At 61.8% G+C, this 15,396-nt stretch overlaps 2 protein-coding genes across 3 annotated transcripts; both read left to right on the top strand.

The window, feature by feature from the left end:
* Window positions 1–618: 618 nt before the first annotated feature.
* Window positions 619–4,387, top strand: CCM2L (CCM2 like scaffold protein). 2 transcript variants are annotated; one of them, XM_038159299.1, is made up of 10 exons: window positions 619–735; window positions 995–1,162; window positions 1,454–1,537; window positions 1,629–1,809; window positions 2,128–2,579; window positions 2,662–2,797; window positions 2,921–2,984; window positions 3,198–3,345; window positions 3,521–3,659; window positions 3,861–4,387. In XM_038159299.1, exons 1-10 carry the CDS (start codon window positions 706–708, stop codon window positions 4,133–4,135), a joined length of 1,677 nt encoding a protein of 558 aa, XP_038015227.1. In that variant the 5' UTR covers window positions 619–705; the 3' UTR covers window positions 4,136–4,387. The 2 variants fall into 2 exon arrangements, with proteins under 2 accessions (XP_038015227.1, XP_038015226.1); XM_038159298.1 differs by having other exon boundaries at window positions 1,626–1,809; window positions 3,861–4,386.
* A 1,074-nt stretch (window positions 4,388–5,461) lies between these two features.
* Window positions 5,462–15,285, top strand: HCK (HCK proto-oncogene, Src family tyrosine kinase). Its single transcript, XM_038159297.1, has 13 exons — window positions 5,462–5,821; window positions 7,252–7,381; window positions 7,777–7,819; window positions 8,092–8,191; window positions 8,335–8,433; window positions 8,571–8,674; window positions 9,092–9,241; window positions 9,530–9,682; window positions 10,003–10,185; window positions 10,600–10,676; window positions 13,011–13,164; window positions 13,371–13,502; window positions 14,090–15,285. The coding sequence occupies exons 1-13, from the start codon at window positions 5,607–5,609 to the stop codon at window positions 14,290–14,292; spliced, it is 1,743 nt and encodes a 580-aa protein (XP_038015225.1). The 5' UTR covers window positions 5,462–5,606; the 3' UTR covers window positions 14,293–15,285.
* The last annotated feature ends 111 nt before the right edge of the window (window positions 15,286–15,396 follow it).

Genomic DNA, 15,396 nt, shown 5'->3' with positions numbered 1-15,396 from the left:
CCCCCGGCCAACCCCAGAGTCGCGGTGGGTTTAGACCCCACGGGCAGCTGTGGGGACAGAGTGCTGGAGGCAGCTGTGTGGGCTCCTGCCAGTGCTGTTCCCAGTGCCAGGGCCGTTCCCAGTGCCCGGACCCCGTGTAAGCAGGACAGGATGTGGACAGTGAGGGCTGGAAGCCCCCAGGGGCTGCCCCATGAGGACGGGGATGATGTGGGAGAAGCAGAACCAGCCCAAGCCCCTGGAAGGAGCCCACAGTGAGGGGCAGGAGGGGCTGCTCCATAGCGGAGTCCCACAGGCACCATCAGCACCTGCTTTGGTCCCAGTACCTGCTCCAGTCCCATCTCAGCCCACTTCAACCCCAGTCTGCCCAATCCCAGCCCCAGTCTCAGTGTAAGTGTCAATCCCAGCCCCAGTTCCAGCACCAGCACCGGTCCAAGTCCCTGCTCCAGTCCCATCTCAGCCAACTTCAGCCCCTGCTTCTGCCCAAGGAGCAGCTCAGTAATCCTATCCCCGTCCCAGTCCCGTCCCAGTCCCAGTGCCAGCCCAGTCCCAGTCTCAGTGCCAGCCCGGCCCGGCCCAGCCCAGTCCCAGCACCCCCCAGGAGAGGCAGGAACTCACATCCCAGCTATCCTGGTGGAGTTTCCGACACAGGAAAGCGCCGCGGCGCCGAGCGGGGCAGAGGGGCCGGCCGCAGCGCCGCGTCCTGCCATGGACAGCGAGGCCAAGAAGGGGAAGAAGGTGCGTGGGGCTGGGATGGGGTCCGGGGGTCTGGCAGGAGGGTGGCAGCGGGTGACATGCACAGGTTTGAGAGGCCCCGCACCCCTCCCACAGCACAGCGGGGAGAAGCGGAGCCACCCCAATAGGGCGAAGAGCCAGCAGAGAGGGGCTCAGCTGTTGCCCCCCGCTCCCCCGGGGGCTGGGTGCCACGGACCCCGTGTGTGGGGGCCAGGGTTGGGTGTCCCGTGCTGACCCGGCCCCGTGCCCGTTCCCCTGCCAGGGTTTCGTGTCGCCCATCAAGCGGCTGGTTTTCCCGAAGGCTGCGCGGAGGGCAGCGCTCCGCAGCAGCGTCTATCGGCGCCCGCTGCACTCCGTGCCCCTCTACCCCCCCGACTACCTGATCGACCCCCAGATCCTGCTGCACGACTACGTGGAGAAGGAGGTGAAGGTAAAGGGATCCCCAAAAGTGCCCGGCGTCACTGCTTGCTTGGGGTGGGGTTATGAGGCCACCACACCATGCTGAGAGCCACACGCAGAGTGGCCGGAAGGGTCCGGGTCCCCTCCCTGCCCAGGCAAACACCCAGGGAGGAGGAGAGTGCCCTGACCATGCAGGGGGGACTCCCTAAGTGCAGGGTCTCCCCGAACCCCAGGGAGATGTGTCCTGACCTTGGGGCCATGGGGCCAGGGGAGGGTGCATGTCCCAGCCTCCCCAAGCTGCCCTGGGCTTTTTCCCCCGCAGTTTTTAGGTCATCTGACATGGGTGACATCGTCCCTGAACCCCTCCAGCCGGGATGAGGTGCTGCAGCTGCTGGACACGGCCAGGGTAAGAGGGTTCCCCACTCCCAGAGGGTGGGCACCGGGTGCCCCACACCGCCGGGTGCCCCACGCACCCCCTCACTCTGTCCGTGCAGCAGCTGAAGGAGCTGCCGCTGCAGACGACGCCAGAGCAGGACAGCATCCTCAGCCTCTCGGCGCGCTGCCTGCTGCTCACCTGGCGCGACAACGAGGAGCTGATCCTGCGAATCCCCACACACGAGATCGCAGCGGCCTCCTACCTGCGCGACGATGCCCTGCACCTCCTCATCCTCAAAACCGGTGCGGGGCTCCGGCCGGGGGCCACCAGCCGAGGCAACCGGCCCCGAGTGGCTGTGAGGGGCTGGAGCACGGCGGGTGAAGGGTGTCAGAGTCTATCAGGGCGGCAAAATCCCGAGTTGTCCCCGTCTTAGTGTGTCCCATCCTCTCCTACATGGAGTCCCGGAGGAGTGTCCCCCACCCGCTGGGGCTCCCACATCCCCATCCCTCTGCGTCCCGCTGGGCTGGTGGGACAGGGAGGCCAGGGCAGGGGCTGGGGACCAGGCAGGGTGGGCAGCGCAGCCCCCCGCCCTGACGCCCTGTCTGTCCCCGCTCCCCCAGGCCTGGGAGTGGACCCGGTGCCCGCCGGGGCGCACCCCGAGGCGGCCCCGGCCGGCTTGCCGGAGGCGTTTCCCGCAGAGAAGCGTGCGGGGGGCTCGTGGCCGGAGGGGCGGCTCGGGGGCCCGATGGAGCGGCGGCACACGATCTGCAGCCTGGACTGGCGGGCGGCGCGGGGCGGGCAGGAGGGCCGGCAGGGCGGCAGCCTGGAGCGGCGGCGGGGCGGCAGCTGGGAGCGGCGGCAGCGCGGGCGGCCCTCGGGCAGCTGGGAGCGGCGGCAGCCGTGCGGCGGCAGCTGGGAGCGGCGGCGGGCCGGCACCGCCGGCGGCAGCTGGGAGCGAGGCACCGGCTTCGGCAGCTGGGAGCGGCGGCACGCCGGCAGCAACCCCCTGGACCCCCAGGAGCCCTGCCCTGACGCTTACTCCAACCTCATTATCCTCGCCGTGCCCAACAGGGTGAGCGGTCCCGGCGTGTGCCACCCCACCGGCCGCTCGCCCGCCCAGCGGCGCTCACTGCCCGCGTCCCTTCCCGCCGCAGGATGCTGGGGAGGAGTCCTGTGCGCTCATCTGCCAGGTGTTCCAGATCATCTACGGCGACCAGAGCATCGAGTGCGTGGACCGAGCCGGGTACCACTACACCTCCACGCCCACGCGGCCCTGGCTCTCCAGCAGGAGTGAGTGGCTGCGGACAGGAGTGGGAACATCAAGTGGGGTGTCATGAGGCTGACGGGTGGGGGTACACGGACACATCGGGGGGGGTTAGTCTCTGCTCTGAGGTCTCAGCTCTCCCTCCCCAGGCGAGAGCTGCCGCACAGATGGGACATACGGCTACGATGCTGACTACAGCTGCTGCAGCTCCTTGTGAGTCTGGCTCCCCCAAGGTGCCCTTGGTCTGGGGTGGGTCCCACTGGACCCCCAGGGTGTCCCTGGGTGGGTACCCCTGCCCTTGGTTGGGTGCCAGTCCCCACTGCAATGGTGCCCCAGCCCTATGTGATGGTGGGTGCTGTGCAGTGGGTGGGGGGCAGCTGGGCACAGGGTGGGTACAGGCACCCACTGACCCGTGTCCTCCCACAGCAATGGCTCCCACGAGACCTTTGAAGCGTATTACAGCGGCACCTCCTCGCCCTCCTTCCACCGCTCCCACCACAGCCTGGCCACCGCTTGCAGCGGCAGCGACCAGAGCGGCGCAGGGCTGGAGCAGCTGCAGGACTACATGGTGACGGTGAGGGCACAGGGATGGGCACAAGCAGCAGGCCAGCAGTGCCAGCAGCTGGGGCAGGGGAGGAGGCAGGTCTGGGCTCCCTGTGGCAGAGAGCAGCAGTGCGACACAGGGCGGGGGGCTGGGGGCTGTGTGCTGCTGGTGTCCCCAAGCCAAACCCACCCCTGTGTCACCACAGCTGCGCAACAAGCTGTCACCACAGGAGATCCAGCAGTTTGCCATCCTGCTCCGCGAGTACCGGCTGGGCACGCCGGTGCAGGAATACTGCACTGAGCTCCTGCGCCTCTACGGGGACCGCAGGAAGTTCCTCCTCCTGGGTGAGTGTCTGCAGCCACCCTGTGTCACCCTGGGGATGTCTGTGCATCCCCTGGGGACATGGGGCTGGCACTGGGTGTGCTTCAGGGGATGTCAGGAACCTGTTGCTTACTGGGGCAGGATGGGACAGACCAGTAGGGCTGGCATTGCACCCCAATGCTGCCCAGCTGGGCAACTCCAGAGGCTTACGGTGCCTCTGACAGGAATGAGGCCCTTCATCCCTGACCAAGACATCGGGTACTTTGAGACCTTCCTGGAGAGCATCGGGATCCGGGAGGGCGGGATCCTCACCGACAGCTTCGGCCGCATCAAGCGCAGCATGAGCAACACGTCGGCCTCGGCCGTGCGCAGCTACGACAGCTGGTCCCTGCGCTCCGAGTCCGAGTCCTTCAACCGCATGATCACCAACATCACCCACGACATCGAGGCGCTGGCACGGGATGAGGAAGAGGAGGAGGAGGAGGACAACTACCTGTGAGCCAACGCCAAAACTCAGCTGTCCTCTCTCTGCTCGCTGATGTGGCACTGCACCTCCAGGACCAGGCTCAGCAGGTGCCCAGCTCTGCCCCAGAACCAGGGAGGGTGAATTTGTCACCGCGGGAGGGGACAGGCCTCTGCACTGCCCTGTCAGCTCTTGTCAAGGCTGTTGGAATCACAGGGCAGCTGTGGCTGTGGGGGAGACACATGTGCTGTAATTTCTGCAGATTTCCATTAAATGCTGGGGCTGGGAGCAGAGCAAGTTCTTCCCTGGGGAAAGGCCCTGCCAGAGTGCAGGGGTTGCTGCGGTGTGGGGGTGAGCTGGGGCAGGGGGTTGCTGGGCTGGGCTGGGCGCCTGCCCACTCCAGTGTCGCATGGAGGTTCCACCAGTGTCAGGGTGCTGCCGGCTGCTCCCGGCCGGCCCCAGGGGATGCTCGGAGCAATGGAGGGGGGCAGCAAGAATGTGCTGGGAGAGGAAAGGGCTGGTGGCCGCAGCTGGCCCGCTACTGCCTGCGACGCTTGTGCGACACTCGTCCGGCCGCGGGCTGCGGGTGTTTCACAAAAGGAAGTTCCTGCCCGGGACCCGGCTTCCTGCGGGCCCGCCCTGCAGCCCCTCCGCCGCCGCGGGGCAGGGCCGTGCTCCGCGCCGCCCGATGGACCTCGGCTGATGTTCCCCGGCCACCACCCCCGAGCCGATTCCCCCTGGCCGCTGTGCCCCAATATCCCACGGCCGCTGGCCCTTGGCTGACGGCCCCGAGCCAACATTCCCTGGCCCAATGTCCCTTGGCGGGGACAAGGGGACGGCGCTGCAGCCCAGAGTGGTGTGTGGGCAGTAGACGCTGGGGCTACCGGAGCAACTTATTTTTTTTCTACAAAAAAAATTTACATATGCAAACCCTCATGAGTTGTGACGCTTTCCCACCCTGGCTGCTTCCTCTGAACGCGAGCAGCCCACGGTCAGGGTCACACAGAGCCGGGGCTCCCCTTGCTGCTGCCGCCTCCATCCCGAATTCAGGGGCTGTCCGGGCAATCCAGAAGAAAGGCTGGAACACTGCGGGGCTGGGTAGGGCGCCGAGAGGAGCTTTGGCACGGGAACACCAGGGCTAGCAGGGATACCACAAAGCCCAGGGGTACCCGGACCTCTCTGAGCTGTGCTTCACAAAGCCAGTCCCACGCACCCTGGACGCTCTCATGTGCTGCACCCCACCACGGATGCTCAGGGCTTTATTTTCTCCTTCTTGGGACAGAGAACCAGGCTGACGCCGTGTCCTGTGCCCCCCCGTGCCTCCGCCCTTCATGGCCCTGCAGCAGGCGGGGAAACATCCTGGGGGCTGCTCTGGGGTGCGGGACCCAAACCCGTCCGGTTTCCCGGCGACTGCAGATGGACAGACGGGCTCTGGCATCCGTCGGGGGTCCCGAAGGGCAGTGGGGTCACGCAGGGCTGGGATGTCCTTGCGGGTGCGATTCGTGGGATGGTGGTCCCCGCTCCCAGCCCGGCGCGGGAGGCACCGGCCGCACCCGCCCCGTCGGAGTCGGGGGCGGGACCGCACCGGGAGGGGCGTGGCCGTACCGGGCAGGCGGCGGGAGAGCAGCCGGGCAGAGCCGAGCGGCGGCGGCAGCCCGGGCTCCGCGACGGGGACTGGGAGCGGGACCGGCGACGGGGACGTGCCCCCGGGCGGCAGGGAAGGTGAGAGCTCCGGGGTCGAACCGTGCTCGGAGTCCCGAGGGCGGCGAGGGAGCCCCGCGGCCAGTCCCGGGCAGCCCGGTGGGTCCGACCCCGCGCCGGGCCGGTGGCGGTCAGAGCGGCGGACCCTGGGCGACCGGGATGAGGCGAGGGCCGGGAATCTCACGGGTCCCGGTGCTGCCCCGGGTGGGCACAGTGTAGCCCCGACGAGGGGGTCCCTGCCGGTGGCTTTGCAGCGGCTGTCGGGGACCGAAGGCACGGGCAAGGGCAGCAAGGGCAGGGGGCTGCGGGCAGCCTTGCTCCGGGAACGAAGGGCACCCTCATCCAACCTGGTCCTCATGGCTGGGGACACCGCATGAGCCCTGGGAGCCGTCTCTCCAGGGTGGGACACATCAGGAATGCCAGCTATGCCACCGGAGCCGGGGGGAATGACCCTTGGACCGCCCGGGGTGTTTGTGCTCTGTAGGGCTGGATGCGCTGAGCCGCTGTGGGACGGGAACGGCAAATACCTGCAGGGGTGATGGTGTGGGCCACGTCTGAGTTTAAGCTGGGCACCATGAGGGTTTGCCAGGATGGATCTGGCACTGTCCCCAACCTGTGCCCAGTGAGGACAATGAGTTGTCGTGGCTGCCACTGCTGCTCCTGCTCTGCCCTCGGGAGCAAGGCTGACCCAGGCTGTGGCAAGCAGGGAAAGACAGGGAACGACCATGGGCTGTTGTGGAGGTGACAGTGATGTTCCTCAAGAGCTGTGTTGTGCACATCGAGGGTTCAGCCCTGAGTTCCTCCTTCACTGTCACCATCAGCACCTTCTGCTTTCTCTGCGCCCAGGTCTCCCTGGCCAAGGGAAGTACATTTGCAAGGGGTTTACCACTCTTGCTGCTACTTGCAGCTTTTTTTCCCGCTGAATTTCTTGGGTGCTGGAGAAAGTTGAGCATTTGTCTTTGCCCTGGACTGGCTGTTTGGGGCAGCTCCCACCCAGCAGAGATCAGGGGAACTCAGTGTGGAGTGCTGACCTGTGGTGATGGGGGGCCATGGTGTGTGGGGACCCCCAAGTTGCAGGAGAGTTCACCATGATCAGGGCCCCTCTTTGCAGAAGATGCTGAGTGTGACTTTCTGCTGCCATGGTGCCCCGTGCCTGCACCCTGTCCTGCATCCCCCAAGGGCAGGGAAGCTGCTCCATGGCTGCTGCTGTTGTCACCCCAAACTTCACCTCCTATGACACCTCCGGGAGATCCCTTTTCCTCTGGAGTGTCACTGGGCACCCCAGCACCCTGAAGCTGTGGGAGGAGCAAAGGTTCTCTGTCACAGCAGAGCACTGGGGTGGGCACTGGGGCCCTGTGCTGTGGGAGCTGATGGGAACAGGGCTGCACTGGGATTGGAGCGGGGTTTTCACCTCTGTCGCAATGGCCTCACTTCCCCTTCCTTGGCTGCAGCATGGGTTGTGTGAGGTCAAAGGAAGCTGGTGTCCAAGAGAAGGCGATAAAAACTGATCCTGACCCTGATCCTGGTCCCACCATCCAGCAGGGCCACTATGTGAGGGACCCCACAGCCACCAACAAGAGGGTGAGTGATGAGAGATTTCAGGGCTGAGCTGTCACAGGGGGTTCAGCCCCTCTTCTCAGCAGTGCCACCAGCACTGAGAGTGGAGCCAGCTGAGGGCACTGGCAGTGCCCCGGGACAGGGGCTTGGCTATGGGGTAGGAGCCCAGGCCACACTGAGACAAAGCACAGAGTGGTGCAGACAGGAAATCAAGAATTATGGAGAAAGGGAGAGAAAAAGGAAGGTGTTGGGAGGGGGTGGAGATGCTGGTGCTGGGTGGGTTGTCGTGTCAGGTGGTGCTGGTGCTGCCCATTGGGTGCCCTCCTGCTCCTGCCATTGCTCTTGGGGCCAAGACCCCCCATGGAAAATGGGTCTCTGCCACCTGTAATGTCACTCTGTGGTTTTGTTGCACTTTCCAGAACAACAATGTCCCCAGCATGGCTGTGCCCCTGCCCGAGGATGGTAGGTACAAGGGGGCTGCAAGTGGGTGCGGGGGGTTGGAGTGTATGGGGGCAGCGTGGTTGGATCCTCTCTGACCTAGGGGTGAGCACTGCCAGTCCTGGAGGGATGAGAGCTCTGGGCTCCCCCGAAGGGCCAGAAGTGACGGGATAAAGATGGAGCTGCTGGGTGCTGGGGGGGTCCTGGCCAATCTCCTGGCCGGTGTTCACGGCAGGAGTGGCTGGGCACCCCATCCCAGCATGGGGAGGGGTGCCCAGGGAGCTCCCTCGCTGCAGGCCCGGGGGACAGCGTGGTGCTGGCACTCTACGACTACGAGGCGATGAACGCCGGGGACCTCAGCTTCCAGAAGGGCGAGCGGATGAAGGTCCTAGAGAAGTAAGTGCTGCTGGCAGACCCCTGTCCAGGGTCTCCTGGCTTGTGTGACCCTGTTGGGATTTTTTTCTGGAATTTGCCCTGGAGGAGCTGGTGGTGCCCAGGTCCAGGCGCCAGGAGCCAATGCAATGCCACTGCTGTCATAGGTCAGGGGAATGGTGGCATGCACGGTCACTGGTGACAGGACGTGAAGGCTTCATCCCCAGCAACTACGTTGCCCAAGACAACTCGCTGGAGACAGAGGAGTGAGTCCATCCCTGTGTGCCACATCCTGGCCCCATGCTGTCCCACACCTCCCCACTGCCGCTGTCCCCTCTCCTGCCTCCTGCCCTGCCCAGCCCTGCCCCACCCCACATTCCTTGGTTCACTGGCTCTGCTGCAGGTGGTTTTTCAAGGACATCAGCCGGAAGGATGCGGAGCGGCAGCTCCTTGGCCCTGGGAACATGATTGGATCCTTCATGATAAGAGACAGCGAGACAACGAAAGGTGTGGAGAGGTGTCCATAGCACCGTGGTGGGGAACAGCTGCTCAAAGGGTTTCCCTCATCCACCTCTGCCTGGAAGAGGAGCTCCCTCCCGAGCCCTGGGGATCTGCTGTGCTGCAGGGAGGGACTGGGAGGCTCGGCTCTGGCTGGCAGTGCCCCTGCAATGGCCTGTGGTGCTGCCACACGTCCGAATCCCACAGCAGGGACAGGAGGACGTGTCCCTCTGAGGCTGCTTTGGGCGTTTGGGTGCTGGCCTGGGGCTGAAGGGGTGGTGGCAGCACAGTGGGATGGGCGCTGCTGGCTCTGCTGGGCGATGGCTCCGTGCATCCAGGATGGCAGGAGCAGCAGGAGTGCAGGATGGCCAGGAGCAGCAGGAATGTGCTCCCATGGGAGATGCCAGCTCAGCCCTCCCTGCGCAGGCTCTTACTCGCTCTCGGTGCGGGACGGGGACGAGCTGCGGGGCGGGGCAGTGAAGCATTACAAGATCCGGACTCTGGATGGCGGCGGCTTCTACATCTCCCCACGAAACAACTTCAACACCCTGCAGGAGCTGGTCCAGCACTACAAGGGTGAGCCCTGGGGTGCCTGGCCCCCCTTCCCAAATGGGGCTTTGTCCCTGAGCCAAGCAGCCGGGCAGCTGGGGGAGTGCAGAGGCTGAGGGGCTCCTGCCCATCACCCCTGGGCTCTGACTGCAACATGCAGTGACTTCCAGACCTTCCCCTATTGCCATGGTGGCCTGCTGGCTGTCACAGCTGTGGTGCTGGTGTCCCTGAACACCCACGGTGGCCAGAACTCCCCCTTGAAGCCCGGTGTGGCCGGTGAGACAGGCTGGCTGATGGCCCTGGATGCTCCCTCAGGTCAGAGTGACGGGCTGTGCCAGAAGCTCACCCACCCCTGCCATGTACCCAAGCCACAGAAGCCCTGGGAGAAAGACGCCTGGGAGATCCCTCGGGAGTCTCTGAGCCTGGAGAGGAAGCTGGGAGCCGGGCAGTTCGGAGAAGTGTGGATGGGTGAGAGTGAGGGGGGAGGTGGCTGGGAGGATGATGAAGGTGATGGTGAGGGAGGAAGGGTGGGGGATGTGTGAGAAGGTAGAGGGATGGTGGAGTGGAAAAGACAGGGAGGGAGTGACCTGAGGGAGAGAAGCAGAGGGACATGGAGGTGACCCTGCCTTAATGCAGGGGCTGGTTGGGGCTGGGGATGTGGGGACAGCCCTGGGCTGTGTAAGGCCTCCAACCTTCCCACAGCAGCTCTGTCTGCAGGGCTGGGACTTTGGCTCCAAAGCCCAGTGCTCCCAGGGCAGTGTGGGAATGATCTGTTGTGGCACCCCCAGCTACCTACAACAAGCACACCAAGGTGGCAGTGAAGACCATGAAGCCGGGCAGCATGTCCCCGGAAGCCTTCCTGCAGGAGGCAAACCTGATGAAGACGCTGCAGCACGACAAGCTGGTGAAGCTGCACGCGGTGGTCACCAGGGAGGAGCCCATCTTCATCATCACCGAATTCATGGAGAAAGGTGCAATCTGCAAGCTGAGTGATATCTGTAGGCACTCAGGTTCCCTGGGATGGTGCAGGATCAATCCCTTCCCCATCTCCAGGCTCGGCTGTGGGCTCTGCACCAGCTCCCAGGACTCTGGGAGCAATTCTGGCTCCTGCCACAGCCTCAGTGCTCTGGGAGAGGGGATGTGCTGACAGCACCGGGAGAGGAGGGACACCTAAGAGGGGACAAACGAGTACAAGCACACCGCAAGGCAGGAGGGAGCCTGCACTGGTGCTCTCCCCATGTCCTATCCATGAGAGTGGGATGGGGGATCAAGTGTGTTTGCAGAGTCCCCTTGTCCTGCTTGGCTCCTCGGGACCCTGTGCCACCCTAAGGGTGGGTGCAGGCTCCAGCTAAACCAACAGCCCTGGCACCTTTCCCTGTCTGCAGGGAGCTTGCTGGATTTCCTGAAGAGCGATGAGGGGAACAAGCTGCCGCTCCCGAAGCTGATCGACTTCTCTGCCCAGGTGAGGAAGGAGCAGACCTTCCCTAGCTCTGAGTGCCCCTTGCTCCCCTAAAAAGGGTGAGTGAGGAGCCTGGGAACTTACCTGGAGCTTGTGCAGGGCCAGCCAGGAGCCTGGTGTGAGCAGTGCTGGGGATGCAGTGAGGTTTTCCTGTGGGCAGCCACTGCCTGCTCACCATCCCCATGCCGCTGACCTCACAGGAGCAGGGTGTGTGAAAGGAGAAGTGGCAGCTTCCCCCTCACCAGCCAATATCTGCAGCACTCAGCTAGCCCACCTGCACCTGAGCAGTGCACAGCAGAGCTGCACAGATCCTGGAGAGGACTGGCTACTGACTTCTATGTTTGCCACGGTTCCTGTGGCCCTCACAGCCCTTGGGTGACTGTGCTTTGTGGAGAAAGTGGAGATGAGGATGGGGCTTGTTTCCACAGCTCACATTTGCACAATCCCTTCTCTGGAATGTGCCAGTGCTGGTTGGTGTGGCCCAACCAAGCCCAGGGCAATGTTATCAATTTCTATAATTGATAACTATTGATACTGGTAACTATAATTTCTAATTTGCTGCTTCTGTGACAGTCACCTGCAAATCTTACCTGCAAACTTGGCCAAAGCCCCACAAACGCAGCATGGCCACACACCCAGCCCATCCCACCCAGCACTCCTTCAGGACAGCACCAGGGTGGTGTGAGGCCCTGTGGGTTTAACAGGAATCCTGCAGCATGATCCTGTGTGCTCCCAATTCCCGAGAGGCTGAGCCAGGCACGGTTCCCAGTCTCCTGGAGGGAGCATGGCAGGCTGTGTTGCCCCAGGAGAATGCCAATGGGAGGGCTGTGGTTCAATAAAGTCATCAGAGGGCTGTCACGGGCAGGAGATGGCAACTGGAGAGGCAAGAAGACTCAGAGGTAATTATTCCAGGGATATTTTCAGGAGCTGACTTTGAGTACAGTGGAACTGGCTGTTGAACACCTCACTCCATGTGCAACCATTTGCACAACCACTGAGTCCCTGCTGCTTCTCCAGTGCCCCTGGGTGAGGACTGAACCCAGGGACCCTTCGTGCTGAGCTCAAATATTTCACAGAGGCACCTGAGCAATAGGAAAGCCAGGATGGGAGCCCTGTGGGCTGAGACCAGGTCACTGGCTGCTGGAGCCGGCTGTGCTGGGGTCTGTGCATCAGCTGTGCGCTCCTGCACCATCTGTTCTCAGCAAGCTGCCTCGTGCCAGCCCCAGCTCGGCCCACGGCTCCGAGGGGCTGCTCGGAGAAGCTCTGGGGAGCAAAGGCTGAAGGGCTGTCACAGGCAGGCAGCAGCCTGGCCCTCGTGCTAGGGCTGAGTCACTGCGGGCAGAAATGCATCTGTGGTCATGGAAATGATCCTTCCGCTCTTGCGCCGCCTGGTTACTTCTGTATTTGGTGGGGAGAGCTCCGTGAGAGCTGCGCCTCACCCGGGCCAGCTTGTGTGGTGTGATAAGGAGGGGAGGGTCCCCCCTCTGGCTGCTCCAGCCCTTCACATTCCGGATTCTGGTCACATCCAGGCGTGGGGTGACAGGACAGCTTTGGGGTTTGGGTGTGCACACACCAGGCCACCTCTGCCTGAGCAGGCCTGAGACCCGCACGCACGGCACTGAGCACAGAGACTGCAGAAGGCACGGTGGTGAGGGGGGATTGTCAGGGGCCATCACAGCCATCCTGTCTGCAGGCAGAGGTGACTCTTCAGAAACTAGTCTGGAGGAACTCAGGCATCTTCCCCTATGCTTCTCTGCCCCGGCTAAGGAAGCTCTGGAATGCTGACCCTGGGTGCAGCAATTAGTGAGCCATTGTGGGTGTATTTGGAGACTGGACTCGTCTTCCCTGAGTATGAGTAGAGAATTATCTGCTCCTCCTCCACATCCTCCTGGCTGTGGATGAAGCCCACTTACACCTTGCCCTGCAAACACTCACAGACTCTGGTGATCACATGATTTTCTCACACAGCAGCTTAAAGATGTCATGTTGGGCTGGTCACCCAAACTCCAACGTCTTCTGTAAAGGATTTCCTGCTCGGAGAGGAGCTCCCATACAGGAAAGTCACAGAATGGTTTGGGTTGGAAGGAATCTTAAAGCTCATCTCATTCCAACCCCTTGCCACAGGCAGGGACACTTTCCACTAGACCAGGTTGCTCCAAGCCCTATCCAGCCTGACCTTGAACACTTCCAGGGATGGGACATCCATCTCCTGCCATGGCTCAGCCTCCCTTCACCCTTTCCTGAGTGCTGGCCAGAAGCAGTTGACTTCTTTGGTGCTGAGGGGGTGTGTGTTATTTCAAGCAGCCTGTGTGCATTTGCCTTGTTCCCCTGCGGCAGATTGCAGAAGGAATGGCTTTTATTGAGAAGAGGAACTACATCCACAGAGACCTGAGAGCCGCCAACATCCTGGTGTCAGCAGTGCTGGTGTGCAAGATTGCAGACTTTGGGCTGGCCAGGGTCATCGAGGACAACGAGTACACGGCCCGGGAAGGTGCTGGGGGTGAAAGGTTGGGGGGTCCTTTGGGGCCACTTGTCACCCGGTGGGGATGTGCTGGGTACATGGGCAGAGGGAAGCTCCTCTCATTTGCATCACTGCACTTGTTCCTCTTCTGTTTGTTTCTTGTTCCCCATATTTCACCACCCCTTTCTCAGCAGTTGGGGTCGAGCTCATGTCTCCCATTGGATCTCTTTGTCCAGGTGCCAAGTTTCCCATTAAATGGACTGCACCAGAAGCCATCAACTACGGATCTTTCACTATAAAATCGGATGTCTGGTCCTTTGGGATCCTCCTCACTGAGATCATTACCTATGGACGCATCCCCTACCCAGGTAAGGAGCTGAAATGCCTCCTCTAATCTGATTCCAAAAGACACATTTCCCCTTCTGGGCCCCATGCATGGGACCTGAGCTTCTCCAGCTCCATGGGAAAACCCCGTAAATCCTCATCTTCAGGGACCACCCTGTGTCTTATACTAATAATTTTTTGGTACCTTTTTTCAATGGGGAATTACTCTGTAAATGGTACCACAAATGGACCATGAAGGATCTGGGGTGCCTTAGCACAACAGGCTGGTCTGAGGAGCAGCTCTGCCCTCGCACTGACTTTCATTGGAAGCAATGGCTTATCACAGACTTAGCATTTTATTTTATACAAAGTGATTTTAATTTATACAAAGTGATTATAAACCCCATATGACCCGGGGCACAGAACTCCATCCTACAATAACCCAGCGTCTCCTTTGTTCACATTTCCCTGACCTGGAACAGCAGTTCCCCCTTCCCAGCCCCTCTCACCACTTTTCCCTTCCTGGAGACACTGCCCAAAGGGAGAGGTGTTTTGGGTTTGGGGATTTTATGACTTTTAAAGACACCAGTGATAAAGCAGGAGATGTTCACCTGTCCCCCCCGTTTCCCAGGGATGTCCAGCGTGGAGGTGATCAGGGCTCTGGAGCGTGGATACCGGATGCCCCGCACGGATAACTGCCCCGAGGAGCTGTACGACATCATGATGAGGTGCTGGAAGGTCAAACCCGAGGAGCGCCCCACTTTTGAGTACATACAGAGTGTTCTGGAGGATTTCTTCACTGCGACAGAGAGGCAGTACCAGCAGGAGCCCTAGCACGGGATGCTTGGGGCGGACACTGCCAGCTCTTCCCTGTGTCACCTGTGCCCTGCTTCCCCTGCCAGCCTGGCCCAGGAACCACAGCCTTCCTGGAGAGCCTGGGCTGGAGGAAGCACACGATGGAGGGAGAAGAGACGTGGCCATCCCTTGTGCCTTCCCCAGGAGCCTGAATGTCCCTGGGGCAGCGGCTCCAGGAAGGGCTGGCTGGACAGTGGATGCCCAGACCCCAGGAGGATGGACAGGGATGGGACCAGGCCTGCTTTTGCTGCAAGGAAAATCCCGGATCAGTATTTTTTTTTAATCCTGCTGAGATTTTATCATGTCATTCTGCAGAAGTAGGTGCCTTAGCGTGCTGGCCTTGCTGAAATGCCCTGCAGTGCCTGTGCTCCCTGTGTGATTGATCCCAGGGGATCCCCCCAGGCACGCTGCAGTGCAGCCTCTGGCTCATCATCAGCACGGGATCTTGGGGTTTGGGTGTCGAGTGTCACAGACCCTTGTCCTCCTCTCTCCCTTCTGGGTTTCCTTCCCCAGTATTTTCCTGGCAGGCCCTGTGCAGAGTGCAGGTTTCCTGAGGCTGTGCTGCAGGGGCAGATGGACACAGACAGGGCTTTTCCAGGCCATCCCAGCATGGATCCCCCTCCACTTGCCTAGGGAAGAACCTCTGGAGCCCAAAGCCATGGCAAAAGGAGCCCTCTCCCCTGTGGCAAAGCTTACAGGCAGCATTTATTGTCTGCTGGGGCATTTGCAGTGTCAGCAAGGGCCAGGTGCTCCCTGCACACTCACTTTATGCTATTGTTTATTTTTAGTATTGTATTAGGTTATTTGGGGAAGAGGAGTAAACAGTATTTTTTTAAGACAGCCATGTACCTCTCACAGCAGGGAGACTGGCGCCTGTGATTATATTTTTGATAACAAGAGGCAAACGCCGTCGCTTCTGCTTTGGGATCTTTTGGGGTTTTTTTGTAATCAATAAAATATTTATCAACCTTTTCTCTGCTGGCCGCTGCTGCTGCTCCGCAGCCCGGGCGCGGGAGACGCGGATAAGCTGGGCCCGCAGCGCCCCTCGGGGCGGGGGCTCCAGCGCCGGGCCGACCCGCAGCG

The sequence above is a fragment of the Motacilla alba genome, chromosome 20 (assembly GCF_015832195.1).
Source record: "Motacilla alba alba isolate MOTALB_02 chromosome 20, Motacilla_alba_V1.0_pri, whole genome shotgun sequence".
NCBI classification, from domain to species: Eukaryota; Metazoa; Chordata; class Aves; order Passeriformes; family Motacillidae; genus Motacilla; species Motacilla alba.
The sequence above is the reverse complement of the archived record's forward strand: the minus strand, read 5'-3'. Positions and strand labels throughout refer to the sequence as shown.